Source organism: Cynocephalus volans, chromosome 5 (genome assembly GCF_027409185.1).
Source record: "Cynocephalus volans isolate mCynVol1 chromosome 5, mCynVol1.pri, whole genome shotgun sequence".
Taxonomy (NCBI): Eukaryota; Metazoa; Chordata; class Mammalia; order Dermoptera; family Cynocephalidae; genus Cynocephalus; species Cynocephalus volans.
The window spans coordinates 84,940,864-84,956,098 of record NC_084464.1 but is presented as its reverse complement, the minus strand read 5'-3'; the positions used below and the strand labels follow the sequence as shown (position 1 = coordinate 84,956,098).

At 33.4% G+C, this 15,235-nt stretch overlaps 1 protein-coding gene across 1 annotated transcript in view; it reads left to right on the top strand.

Annotated features, from left to right (window-relative positions):
* Positions 1–14,601, top strand: part of ELOVL4 (ELOVL fatty acid elongase 4) — a 30,343-nt gene extending 15,742 nt beyond the window's left edge. The window contains exons 2-6 of the mRNA XM_063098453.1: positions 5,556–5,743; positions 7,204–7,284; positions 10,203–10,374; positions 12,524–12,651; positions 14,326–14,601. Of these exons, the coding sequence (XP_062954523.1) occupies positions 5,556–5,743; positions 7,204–7,284; positions 10,203–10,374; positions 12,524–12,651; positions 14,326–14,601 (845 nt within the window). The remainder of the gene's footprint in view (positions 1–5,555; positions 5,744–7,203; positions 7,285–10,202; positions 10,375–12,523; positions 12,652–14,325) is intronic.
* Positions 14,602–15,235: the final 634 nt, after the last annotated feature.

Sequence of the window (15,235 nt, the reverse complement as noted above, 5' to 3'; positions counted from 1 at the left end):
TCAAAATATTCTCATTGGCAACTATTTCCTGAGAAAGAGTTAACCCTTAAGGGTCTGGAAGGGATTATGTGTCTTAGTAATTCTCACTAGTGAAATGAAGTCTTTTGCTCCTGAGCTTGATTTGCTATAATATTTGGCTTTAGGTTTGCTTATATTTAGTTTAAAACTAGGATAAGGAACTCATTAGCAAAGGAGACAGTTCCTTCTGCATACAGAAGGAAAGACCCAGTGGTTAAAATTTTTCTGAATTTAGGTGAAATTTACTTTCCTATAACTGTTACCAAATTAGGCTCTTGGGTCCCAAAGTCATAGAAATGAGCAATGTATCCAGTAGTAAAGTAAGCAACATTTTATTAAAAGAGGAGATAGACTTATGCATAAGGGGAGTAGCTACAGGAAGCCTGGCTCTCTGAGGGGAGCTTTTCAGGGTCTTTTGTAGGGAAAGGAGTTAAAAGGTGAAGGCCAGCGTCACTAGAGGTGGTCCATTCTGTTCTTCCTGGTTGCATCATGGGCACATGCTCAGTTACGGCTTTGGTCCTTGCACCTGCTCAGTAGATCCAAGATGGTGATGGTGTTCTTCATAGTTAGTTCAGGAGGGTCATTGTAGCAATCACCTTGAAGCTTTGTGCACATGCAGGAATTCCTAAAGGGGTCTTAGGGTTAATCTGTAATTTTTGCAATTGTGATAAATAAGCCTTGGGGAGGGGTTTTACAACTGAGTGAATATCTGTTCCCCTCTTATCTCAGTTTGTTTTATTTCGGCAGGCCATGGGGAAATCATGTGCCCTGGGGGGGGGGGGTGTCTCATGACTGAGGAGTGGAAGTGTAACAAAGTGTCCTCTGCGGGGGGAATGGAGTCAGTTTGGTTCACAAGCCTAGCCCTATTCTGTCTGACAGCATCTCACTGGCTCTAATTCTGCCCTCTGAAAACAGAGAATAAATCTCATCTCTCATAAGTTTTCTTAATATTTAATGAGCCTTTTTTCTCTTTTCCAGGCTAGACATCCTTAGTCCTTTCCCCCCACTTTATGTCATGGCCTCCAGAGCATGTGTGATCCTTGACCAGGTCTTTCAAGATGCAGCACCTAATTAATAAAGTGGGCAACTGGGCTCCTTTGAGTACCTCTTGTCATTCTACTGAGGGAACTTTTGTAGTTCTCTCTTCTTTTCCTTAAAGGAACAATCTTAAAGTATAATATATGTATCTGTAATTTGCAAAGAAATTGATGGGAAATTTTTTTTTCTTAAACTTAATGTGTATGATGACTGAATAGTACTAGAATAGCTTCTAGGATACAGGAAGCTCTTGCTTTACCTTCTTTGGCAAGTCTCTTGAGTTCTCTGAATCTCATTTTTAAGATGAAGGGATCATTTCAAAATCTAAACTTTTACAATTCTAGTTTAGTTATAGGTTTATGTGGCAACATGAAAGACTTAACATTATTAATAAATATCTACTCAAAATAAGATCAGAATCATTAAGACATGAAGATATAAATATAATGGTAATAAACATATTAGTAGTATAAAATATAAAATAAGAGAATTTGAAAAACTAATTACGGGTCAATATATATTTGTGCCATTTTTGATCTCCCCCCCCCCAAAAGCTTTCCAAAGAGAGAATTCCCAAGAATGTTACATAGAACTCATTTGGATCTTGGTACTTTTTGATGATAGAATTTGACTTTAGTGATGGCAGAAGGAGCAGGGCTTCAATAGAATTTTGATTTTTTGTTTTTTTCCTACTAAGTTTATAGTATAGAATTCCACCCAAAACTGTGTAGCTTTAGGATATTAACAACATACTAGAAATATATCTTCTGTCACTTTAATGTATATAACCTACACTTGGATTCAGTGTAACCAAAATGAATAGAGGATTTAATTTAGTTTTAAAATGTTTATTTAAACATTTTAGTTAATGATAATGGGGGAAGTTTATTATTTTAATGTATTCAAGGATTATGTAAAATATATGAAGCTTTACTATTCATGACCTTTTTTAGTGTTTTAGTCCTCCAACATTTTTTGGTTTAAGAATTAGGGGCACTTGTTAGTAATGGTAAGTTTTCATATCATTGTATGGCACTATTGTGGCACAGTCTTTTTTTTTTTAGTAGAAAAGGAAAGATGTAAAAGAAGTGTAGGATATTTATTCCTGTCAGAAACCCTAAAGAAAATATTAATGCAAACAAATACATAAAGACACATATAACTTGTATAATGATATGCAAATATGTAGAAAAATTTCATGCAAATATTTGGATAGGAGTTGTTACACTGTGGTTTAGGTGCTGATAATTACTACAACCTCCATAATAGTTGTAAGAGGTGGAATTGTTGAGAGCTCTCTGAGCTGTGTGAACTGGAAGGGCTAATTTGAGAAGGGGGTATGGTGTGAAATGTGGCAAAAATGGGGATTTATTAAGTAGTTGCTGAATGAATGCGTGACTTGCATTGTTGGGCAAAGAAATGAGGGCATTGCTTTTTTCCCCTCGAGTAAGCAATGAAATAAAGAACATTGAGCCTTACGGAGCACACACTCACTAAATACTGGGTTGAAGTGTTGTTCACTTGAGGTTAAAGTTGTTATGCCAACGTACAGGAGGACTTGGGAAGAGCTTTAGGAAAAGATGGCTGGACACTGAAGAAACTTTGAGTAACAATAAAGGTACTGTTGAATTTGGCAGAAGGGATAGAGAATAAAGGACTATTATGAAAAATCATCTATTATGAAATTTATTTATTCATCAAATAAATGTTTAGATACCTTGATAGGCCTTGCAATACAAGAATGAAAGACCCAGACCTTGCTTTCAGGGAGATTAGGTTTAAAGGAAGGTCACTGGACAGTGTGATGAGTGCTGTAATGGAGTAGAAAACATGTACAGGTGTTTGCTCTGGCAGTGCAAAATGAGTCCTCTGACCAGTTAAAACTTTCTTGATCCAGTTTTCCTCACCTTCAATCCATTCTTCCTCCTAATTATTATTTTTAAAAGTGACAGTTTTCAGAAATTAAAAGGAACCTAAAGGATCATCTAATTTCTTACTGCTCAAAGGGTGGTCCATGGAATAATGGCATAGCATCACTGGGAACCTCCTAGAAAATGCACAGTCTTCCTAGAAATGGGCTGCATCCCAGACCGACTGTATAAGAACTTGCATTTTAAGTCTGCCACCCAGGTGATTATTTTTCTTATTACAGCTAGAGAAGCACTAACCTGGTTTACATTCTCCCCTTCAGGGTTCATAGATGAGGGAAGTGAGAGAGGTTGTGTCCCTAGGGTCCTGTGCATAGTATAGCAGTGCCAGTGTTAGAACCAGCTTTAGAACTCAGCCAGTCTATTTACTGATAAGTCCTGTGTGCTTTCTTTTATAGCTGTTATTTCCTATCTGTTTCCCTCCACCTTTTTATTCTTCTATTGGCCTGTGTTAGTGTTTCGTACTGTAATATCTTCAGCTTCTTGTGTCTCTTACCCTCTCTTTGGTAGTCCTCTCTTCAAATTACTCTATTGAATGAGAGAACAATACAGCATACCACACTATACATCAAAAAGAATGAGTATTTTTATTTACTCTTAACTTCTGGAAAATTTTTGGACCTATTTCTCTTGTATTTTTGTACTTGCTGCTCACAACTTCCATCAAAGTCTATAGGCATTCTGCATGTCGTGAGAAATAGTAGGGGTGAGAAATAATCCATGATGTTAGAAAGTAAAATCTCCTGACAGGTGAATTTATCTTTCTTTGTTGCATAGATTATCCACTAACAGAATACTTTTGCTCTTTGTATCCATCTCATGGAAAAAACAGTATCTGCCTTGTAGTTTGTAGAGAAGAGTTTGTCTAAATCTTTTTTCTATAATATAGAAAAATAAAGACCTAAGTAGATAAGCATTTTGTATTTTGGGGGGGGGGTCTTTGGCATAGAAAAATATGGTAATAAAAGGATACTTAACATAGAAGGATAAAATGTCATTAAAGAAAGGTGAACAGTCATTGAAAAGAGCATGGTTTGGCACAAAGCCTTTAGCAGAAGTCAGCCTCTTCATCCTTTAAGTCACTTCATCCTTGTGAGAGGTTTACTCCCTTTCTCCTCTCTTTCAAATATTTTCCTTTATTTTGAACTCTGGAATATGTTTGATTTGAGTAATATAACCATAATTTCCATGAGTAGTAGACCTCCTTTGTAAGCTATGAGATAAAATCATTTTTTCTGGATTTTTTGTTCCCATATGTGTTTTTATTTCAGGTCACTATCTCACCTGTTTAACAACTCTGATTTTATTCAAACCATAGTTATTATATCACTTCCCAACTTTGGAGATTATCTGATTAAATGTATTTTGTGTTTTATATCTTATTTTCTATTGACAGTGTATAGAAACAGGTTCATTTATCTTTACATAAGGTATTTTAAGACCTAATTATCTAATCCAGAATCCTTTTGCATATGTAGTTTTAGTAAAAATGACAGGTTAAATGGGGGAGGGGGGTATTGTAATCAGCAATTAAGTTAAATTTATTTAGGCTGGGTTCTAGGAACTGGCTAAAAAACATTTTCTTTTACTATTTTAAAAATACATTATTTTCCACAGAATAGAGTATAAAAGTGTTTTGCATTGCCAAAAATAAACTAAACATTAGATTAGCAAACTTTAAATGTAATTTAGCTTTTAGAAATATAAAAATTAGTATCTTCTTATAATGTATTAAAAGATGGATTTTTATTAGTCCTTTATTTCATTATGATGCTTCTTTTAGAAATGTTTTACTTACATTCTATTGTAAGATTGATTCAGGGTTGCATACTTGAATATTATGGTCAGTCAATTCATTTTAAATGAACTAATGTGTTTGTTATATATATTTACACTTATGTAAGTTAAGTGACTTATAGCTTCAGAGAAAAGCACACAGATTGGTTGTTCATGGGGAATAAAATAGATGCATACTCTTGATGAAAAAGTTTGAAAAATATCTTGAATATTATTATCATTTAAATAACTTACAGAATTATAATGAACGCTAACTTAATCCCTCAAGAATAGCTGCATTCTTACCTTCAGTATCTAGAAATATTCCAGCCAGTGGCTTCCTTTAACCCATATCTCATAAGTCTAATTCTCACTTGCTTTAGGAATGGACAGAGAGTGCTGCTTTGAAATGGCACTGATAAATTTCTCATGCTTAATATAGAAAGACAAGTGTTTTCTTAAAATGTTTATATTCTGTCTATGAAGTCTTTTATTAACTTTTCATCCCAAGCTTATCTCCTCTATTTTTAGTGAGTTTTATTTATTATCCTTGCTCTCTTGGTTCTGTATAAAACCTGATGTGTGACATAGTAATGAAACAGTTTTCAAAAGTAACTTGCAGGAATCAGCCTTGCTTCTTTGGTTTTTATACTATGTATTTTTGTTGGGACTCAAAGAATAGTGATCTGTATTTGTCAGATTAGGAATTAAGTTGAAACATTTTAACTCCTAAAACATTTATTTTATAAACATGTATTATTTAATGAATTGTATGCTATTTTGTTCTCTCTATAGATAAACGTGTGGAAAATTGGCCTCTGATGCAATCTCCATGGCCTACAATAAGCATAAGTACTCTTTATCTCCTGTTTGTGTGGCTGGGTCCAAAATGGATGAAGGACCGAGAACCCTTTCAGATGCGCTTTGTGCTCATTTTCTATAATTTTGGGATGGTTTTGCTTAACCTTTTTATCTTCAGAGAGGTAGGCTTCTTAAAATCACTCGATAGTAATTCTTCATGGCTATAGGAAATTTAAAAACAAGGATGTGTAAAACCAACATTATAATATTGTACCCCAAATAACTGTTAGCTACTCTAAAAGAAAATTTTTGACATTTCTCATTTTTAGATAACAAATATATGAAATATAAAGTATAGAACAGTTGTTTAAAATGGAATTTTTTTTTTTTGTCGATATACAATGTGGTTGATTATTGTGGCCCATTACCGAAACCTCCCTCCTTCTTCCTTCTCCCCCCTCCCCCCCAACAATGTCCTTTCTGTTCAACTTCAAAGAATTGCAGTTGTAATGTCTTCTTCCCTTACCCCAGTTTTTTTTTATTTTGGTGTGTGTGTGAATTTATTTATTTATTTTTAGCTCCCACCAGTAAGTGAGAACATGTGATGGAATTTTGAATCAGACTGGATTCTAAAGTAATCTTTATTAGTTGTCCTGGTATTGGAAATTATTTAATTTTTCTTAGCTTCATTTTCTTCTGTAAAATGGGAAAAATACCTACCTTCTAGGGTTATGATCAGAGTTAAGTGAGGTAATTTTTGCATAGTGTTTAGCATATCTTAGTACTTAGTAAACAGTAGTAACTACTTATTTATAATGCTTATTCAGCAGTTTTCAAGTTTGGTAACTGATCAGAATATGCAAATATATAAATACTGATTTCAAGTTAAATCCTATTATGTAATGTAATTGTATTTTGAGCTGGAACTAAAATGTGTTAATTATCATACAACTGTTGCTACTAATCATCATGTACTTTTCTGGGCACCAGCAAATTCTCCATGGCATTTTGAAAGGAAATCCTAAAGGCTAGATTGACTCATTTTTTATTTTATTTATTTATTTTCTTCTCTCCTACTCTTTTGACCTACAGCCATTTTTTAAGTTGCAAGAGTGTAAGGAATTTGTTTCATAAGAGACTCATTACGATTCTGTATGATTTCAGAGAACTATTGATGCTAGGAAAATGAACAGTAGCTCTTCTTTGAAAAGTCTTTCTTCAGTTGACAACCTAGCCTACAGAATTTCAACTTCATAAAAACGTTCATTTAATTTATTTGGATACCTTTACCTAATTTGCTAGATACAGACCATTCTGGATCAAGAATAAAGACCAGCGAAGGCAGGATAACTCTTATATCTGAGTCATGGCAATAAAATTTTCTCTTAATATTATAAAGTAGATAGAGTTGCTATCTCAGTCCAAAAGTTACATGTGATTTCTAATTTAGATTTTGAAAATGGAACAGATCGATGCATAGAAACTTTTAGAAATTCCAATGAATTGAATGTTTAATGCATTTGAAATTTTTTAAGAGAATTCTGCTTTTGAAATAATTTGGAAAGTTGCATATTGTATTTAGTGTTTTTAATGCAGTATCTACTAAAGCTTTACTCTAAATATTATTGCTTTCTTTTTCCAGTTATTCATGGGATCATATAATGCAGGATATAGCTATATTTGCCAGAGTGTGGATTATTCTAATAATGTTAATGAAGTCAGGGTAAGTACATTAAAAATACTGTTAATCATTAGAAGTTAATTTTATAGGCCCCGGTCTATGAGAAATGTGCTTTAATACAGTAATGAAATTCTACTGGATTGTTTTGAATCAATAAAGCTATGATTTTCTTTAAAAGTACGTAACTGAAAATCTGTTTTTGTACCTCCAGCATGTTCTTTTATTTGGTGGTGAGAGAGTGAATATATATTGGATTACTAGAATGCAGTACTTAAAAAAAAAGTTCCATATTTTGTGTAAAGATATTATTTTAGATTCTTGTTGTTATTTTTGGTCCAGAATAGAAACTTATCAGGAGAGTCTAATTCATCTGTGAAGAAAGTCTGAAGAAAAGCAAATGTTTTATGAACCGTGCAATATTTAGGAAATTAAGTGTAACACAGTTTGTATATGACAGCACTTCAGAGACTTATGGAAAGATTGTATTATCTTTTAATTCTATTTTTCCACAAACTTTTTGAAGTATCCTCATAGTTTTTTTTAAATCAATTTAGCTTTTATTGTATTTGCAGAAAAATAAACCACTAGTTATATGTTACCATATTTTATTTTTCAGTCACCTACATTAGTAAAATTACCATTTAATTCAAATGGAAGAGAGAATAAAGTTTCTTATTTTACTGAGTATTTATTGAACTTCTCTTGTATACTGTGGTTCATATTAACAATTCCATATAACATAAAACATATATAAGCATATGTATATTTTATGTTATATATAATGTATGTAGTAATAATATAATATGTAGTAGTTTCCCTTGAGAAAAATAGCTTTCTGGCATGTGGGTTGGACGATATAAATACCAGTATTCTTCAAGACCAAAGACCAAATTGCTTTAATGTTCTTACCATTTTATGTACATATCTTCATTTCCCTGTTAGAAGACTTATGACTGATGAAAAAATCACCCCTAAAGTCATGTTGGTTTTATTAATTCAATAAATATTTATTGAGCATCTATTAGATGCAGGTACTGTGAGGGATGCTGGGGACACAGAGGTGACAAGGCAGCTGAGGTCCTTGCCTTCGTGGAGCTGGCATTTTAGTGAGGGTGGTGAGGCAGACAATGATCATATTAATAAGTGGTTAAGAAGAAAATAAAACCCATGATGTAATTGAGAAAGAATGAGGGAGATTCTTTAGATTTAGATTTAGATTTGTTGGCTAGGAAAAATTTTCTTTTGATAAGCATATTGTCAGAGAATTTCCTCAGCTGAAAGCTGACTTCTTGCTTGCTTTGGGGGAGGGGAAAAGAAAAAGTATTTGATATGCTTTCTTTTGGGAATACACTTAGAAAACCCCCTTGGGTGAAGCAACATATTAATATTTTTTAGGATAAGGATTCAAAAATAACACTCTGATAATTGTGAACCTACCCTCCTGACATGCATAAATTTTGAGTTCTTTAAAAAGTGAGCTATTGTGAAACTTGTAATTGGGTAAGAGAAAAACTCAAAATTTGCAACAGATTGTGTTTGAAACTGTCCTCCTGCTCCCCTTTCCTCTCTAATATTGGATGCAGGAGAATGAATATTTTACTCAGAGATTCATTTTTGTATTCATTGTTATGTTCACTTTGGTGTATGTAGCCTATTTAAAGATATCTAATGCAATTTGCAAACTGAGGAGAATTATTATTATTATATGTGAATTTTGGGTAGTTTAGCAGCCCAGATGAAGGAAAAATAAGACATTATCTCATTCCTTCTGAAAGTTATTGGTAATAGTTATATTATTTTAAAGTACTAACATAATGTTGAATATTAACTTTAGTGTTGCTGTGGGTAGTTAACTATTTCAAGGATATTTTGAACCAATTTTATCATTTTTAACAGTGTTATTACTCAAGCAAACTCAGTAAATAATTCCCAACCTGTAAATACAAGACATTTTAAAAAAATTTGGCCTGTATTTTTCCTCTTTTCCCACACTTTAAAATTGTGATTTTGTTTTTCAAAAGCAAAACCAAAACAAACAAAAACCTATGACATCCACCAGATGCAAGTATAAAATGAGGAAGGGATCTTTCAACTTTAAAACACCTAAGCCTGGCTATGAATGAATTTGTCAAGCCCCTAACACACAAAGTTTATAAATGGATTTCAGTTCTTTACTGCCGTATTTGTTATTTGTTTATAGGACATTTATCACTTAACTACTTGGTTAAGTTTTGGTTATTGTTATAGCAGGATTCTTGTAGAATATTTTAAAACATATACACAGAGGTCACCTCTCACTGGATCCTTAATCTCAGCATGTAATGTAATCTTTCTGCACCATCTGGTGTCTTAATTAGAGCCTAGGAAAAGAAAAGACTTATTCATGTAAGCAGGATTATATTTATGACCTAGGAAATATTTGGTTTTTGTTTGTTCCTTTCAATTTATCACTTTAAATATTTTGCTATGCAATACAGACTGCTGTGATTGGATTTACTTCGTTACACATGTTAATATGAGGGAGAGTAAGACACTGACAGAGATCAGATGCTACATAAACTTACTTGCAAGTTTATGTGAGGTATAATGTAGGTTAAGCAGGAACAACTTAATTATCTTTACAAAGTAAACATCTCAGTTTCTTAGATTGAAAAGCATAGCAGTGGGACTGTGTTTACAGCCCTGTATTCAGCAGTTTGACATCTTATGACATCCACCTCTGTAACAGACTGAAAATTTTCTGTAAATTATTGGCACTGTGTAGAACATAGCTTTGGACTCTCTCTTGTCCATTTTTTTCCTCGTGAATATTTGCTGAGGTTTCAAACCTACTTACCAAAAAGGAATCAATGCCTTGTATGTTTTGTGCAATGAAGATTATTTTGGACTTACAGTGAGTAGAAATCCATATAATAGTGTCATTTTCGTATTTATAACATGTTTTCCCTTTCTTTTTACAGATAGCTGCTGCTCTGTGGTGGTACTTTGTATCTAAAGGAGTTGAGTATTTGGACACAGTGTTTTTTATCCTAAGAAAGAAGAACAACCAAGTTTCTTTCCTTCATGTATATCATCACTGTACAATGTTTACATTGTGGTGGATTGGTATTAAGTGGGTTGCAGGGGGACAAGGTGAGCCTTTTCTGGAATGTATCTGCATGTATTAAATAACGTAAATGTGTTCGGTGGAAAGTAAGGACAGCCTGAGAATTTGACTTGGTCTATCATTTATCTTGCTTTCAAGGTTAATCGTTTCTATGTTCATTTCAGTTTTTAAAAGTTTGAAGAAAGTATAAATCTTTAGCTTTTTATATGTGACAATTTTAAAACTTAACGATTTGCCCCAGAGATGAGCATAAACCAAGTCTAAATGTGGAAAATAGTATTTTTAAAATTATTTTTAAAATTTTACTTTTCAAAATACATTGTAGTTGATTTTCATGCCCTTTTACCTGTTCCTCTCCACCCCCTCCCCACCCCCACCCCCACATCATATTTGTTCACTTGATTTAAATAGTGTAAGGAATTTTTGTGGTTATTCTGTCTCCTTCCCCCTCCAACCCTTGATTTGTTTGTGTGTTTATTTATTTATTTGTTTTTAGCTCCCACAAATAAGTGAGAACATGTAGTATTTCTCTTTCTGTGCCTGACTTGTTTCACTTAATATAAATTTCTCTAAGTCCATCCATGTTGTTGTGAATGGTAGTATTTTGTTCTTTTTTATAGCAGAGTAGTATTCCATTGTGTAGATATACCACAGTTTCCTTATCCAGTCATCAGATGAGGAACATTTGGGCTGGTTCCAACTCTTGGCTATTGTAAATAGAGCTGCAATAAACATTGGAGTACAGGTTTCCCTTCAGCATGATGATTTCCATTACTCTGGTTATATTCCCAACAGTGGAATAGCTGGGTCATATGATAGATCTATCTGTAATTGTTTGAGGAACATCTATACCATTTGCCATAAAGGCTGCACCAATTTGCAGCCCCACAAACAGTGTATGAGATTTCCTTTTTCTCTGAAACCTCTCCAGCACTTATCATTCTCAGCCTGTTGAATGTTAGCCATGCTAGAAAATAGTATTTTGAGGGAAGCAGGTCTAGTAGTTCTGATCCAAAGGATACCAAGATACAACTGCTCAGTCTGGTGATTCCACCTTCAATCTGAGCCCAGAGCTCACTCTTGCTCTAGGAAAGGCCTTAACTTACCTTATTCATTCTTGTTCAAAGGAAATTTTATGTAGCCTTGCTAATGTTAAAGAGGATCTGAATTCACAGTTTGGCTAGGATCTGCCTCCAGTCTTTTCAGATGCCTGTAGATTAAGGATGATTGACATTGTTGAACTGTAAACAGATTATTCCCCTGTTGAGGGTGCAGGGTATAAGTATTATCATACAGTTCACCTTACTGCTTTCCAGTGTCATATTATAGTAATTGGCAATTGAGGAATTCACACTTACAAGTTATTATTGGGGGCCCACTTTAAAACAATACAGTAAGGGCTGGCCCATGGCTCACTTGGGAGAGTGTGGTGCTGACAACACCAAGTCAAGGTTTAAGATCCCCTTACCAGTCATCTTTTGAAAAAAAAAATACAGTAAAAGTCAAACTATGTAATTTTAAAAGAAAATTAGTAAATCTGAACTGCCTCTTTAAATCACTTTATGACAAAAATTATTACTTATTATATCTATATGTTGATTTAATTAATATTCTAAAGAGAAAGAATGCCATTGGTTTAGACTGATTGGAATATCTTTGTAAATTTATATATACTAAATGGATTATGTTTTATATGTATAGTGCTGTCATATTTAAAACTATTTAGAGACCTAAGAAATAAGTGCTGTTTTGTTGTAGATGTATTGACACATCTAAAGGCAGTAATGGAACATTTGCAATCTACTCAGACACTTATATATACCATAACCTTTTTTCCCCATGAATAGTAGAATTAAAAGTAATATAAGCAACAGTTTTCTATAATGGCCTACTTAAGCTCACTGGAGTACCCCATTTGAAAATTTACCACTTGGAAAGTATTTAACAACACACATTTTAATTTACATGGTAGAACCCCAAATCTAAACTTTAAAAATATCTAGCTTAATCTGAAGGGAAGGCTTTTTCATTAGTACTATCTTACATCTTTTATTACTAATCTGTACTCAGGTTTAAATATTAGAAAATTATGTGGATTCATTTATTTTATATCTCAATGACATATTGCCTAATCAAGTTTTTTGTATCTTGCAATGACCTCTTCTTCTTCTAAAGCATTTTTTGGAGCCCAGTTGAATTCCTTTATCCACGTGATTATGTACTCATACTATGGGTTAACTGCATTTGGCCCATGGATCCAAAAGTATCTCTGGTGGAAACGATACCTAACCATGTTGCAGCTGGTGAGTTAAATGCTTCTAAAGTTTCTTCTGGTGAAATCTTGAAAATGTTTGACTTTTAATTAATTGCAAATTGCCACATTGTTTGGGGCAATTTTCTTTTAAAAAATTAACTTTCTCTTCTAGCTGTAACAGTTGAGGCTCCTTGGCCCCAACCTACCTCTTCATGGGCTTATGGTCACAGCCACTTGCTTTTATAATGTCCTCAAAAGACTAGACAGCACTTATCCTCTAAGAGAAACATTCTTTAAAAAGATATAAGCATACCACAACATACATAAATTCATGTGTGACTAGAAAAATAATACAATTTTTTTACTCAGGCAATTTTTTTAACTTAAAATTTTATTACCTCTCCTCATCTTGTCCTTGCTTATACTTAAATTTTCTGTTTTTTATTCCACTTTTCAGTTCTTGTTAATAGTTTCCATACATTTAGAATATAAAGTTGAAAAGAAGGCAGAGAGCCAAGGAAGCGGTGGACTAAAAGAAGAGAATAAGAACCAGAGAACCACTCTTGATTCTCTAGAACACTGTCCTTAAAGAGCAGAGCCAGGTGTTTTCAAGTGTTAGTCTTTAGACCAGACGAATTTCAGCATATGTCTGTAGTAGGACTTCTTGTAGCGTCTGGATGCATGTATCCATGTAACATTTAGAGTTGGGCACCAGCCTGTAATCACACTGATAATCCAAAACCAACCTGGTAGCTATTCTTCAGGCTTTAGAATTTATTATAATTTGCTTTAATCATAGTGTGTACACAGTTTTATCAGTGGAATCACATTCGAAAATATTATCCATCTCTGCTTTACATTGCTAAACAACTTGCTAACCAAACTGGAAACACAACTTTTGGGAATGTTGGGTATGAAGGATTTATTTGTAAGTAAAATGCTACAGGAAGCTTCCTTCAGTTTTTGTCTAAGCCGTTTATATAGTTTGTGTAATTCATTTTTCGTGATAGTTAGTAAATGGTTCCAAGAAAATGAAGAGGTGACCAAAAGCAGATGAATTATTTATATCTGTTTTGTTGGAGCCTGCACCTGGCTCTTCTTGAGTGATGCCGTACTTAATCATACCCTTATACACAACCTTTTTTGGTGATGCAGGTTTTAAGAACCATTGTGAAACCAGAAGTTCTTAAAGTTTGCATTTTTGCCGTGGAAAATTGTAAAAGTTGTCTAATATGATATAAATTTCTGGTTTACATGGAATAAATTATTTTAATAATATTGAATATAATAATCGGTATTGTCAATGCTGACTTTAAAAGAGAAACCACAACTGCCCATTACAAATAAGATGTTGAGTTTATATTTCTAAGCCATAAGTTCTCACGACAGTTAATCACGTAAGTTAATCTTGTAAAAAGTTAACCCTCGTTAATACCATAGAATTCAGAATTCTTATGTCATGAACCTTTCATTTATTGATACATCAGAATTTAAAATCATTTCATTTTAAGGATCTCAATTTTGGTTTTTCTCCTTTTAAAAACTCTGAAAGTGATTCTTTTTGCGCTTACTCTCAAATATCTTCTAAATTTTATCAAAATACTGGTTTTTAAAGGATAGTGTTCATTCAAATACCTGTCTACCATCTATAAGAAACAAATAATGAGCCATTTTGATAAGTTTATTTTTAAATGTATATGTTCCTGCTGTTTCTGTTTTTCAGGTTCAGTTTCATGTGACCATTGGGCACACAGCACTGTCTCTTTACACTGACTGCCCCTTCCCCAAATGGATGCACTGGGCTCTCATTGTCTACGCCATCAGCTTCATATGTCTCTTTCTTAACTTCTATGTTCGGACATACAACCAACCTAAGAAACAAAAAACTGGAAAAACAGCCATGAATGGTATTTCAGCAAATGGTGTGAACAAATCAGAAAAGCAGCTAGTGATAGAAAATGGAAAAAAGCAGAAAAACGGAAAAGCAAAAGGAGAATAAATTGAACTGGGCCTTAACTGTTGTTGACAGTGAGGAAACTCCCATGTCATATAAAATTTCAGGGAAAACAGAGGCTAATGAGAGCTTAGGGATGGGGAGAAAAGGCAAATGTGCTCTATGTACTAGTAAACTTTATACTGAGTAAAGTGTTAAGTGTAATACCCACATGTTTTATTTATAAAGTTTTTATTTTAAACATTTTTTAAAAATTAGCCTTGATGTTGTCCAGACCAAAGCAATCATTATGTGACTTTGGAAACTCTCCCTCTGTCCACACCCACTTGTCCAATGGATGAGATTTTTCATTTATCTTATATTCACTCATTTTTCAGTCTGAATTTTAGACGATCACAGAAACACAGTCTATATTGATTTTTTTGGGTAAATTACTCATTACCTACTGATTAAAATCAGTTACTTTACATTTTCTTGTCCAAAGCTGGAAATGTGGATACATTTAAATTTGCGTATTAGAATTCATTTGCTGACCAGAATAGTCGAATCTCTCCACCTCTAGTCAGAATATACCCTTTTGGTTGTAATTTAATTTAAAAAATCTGCTGATATCTGTAGAATCTTAGAGGCTTGACGATGATGGTGTTGGTGAAAATAAGAAAGAATTGTAGTAAAATCC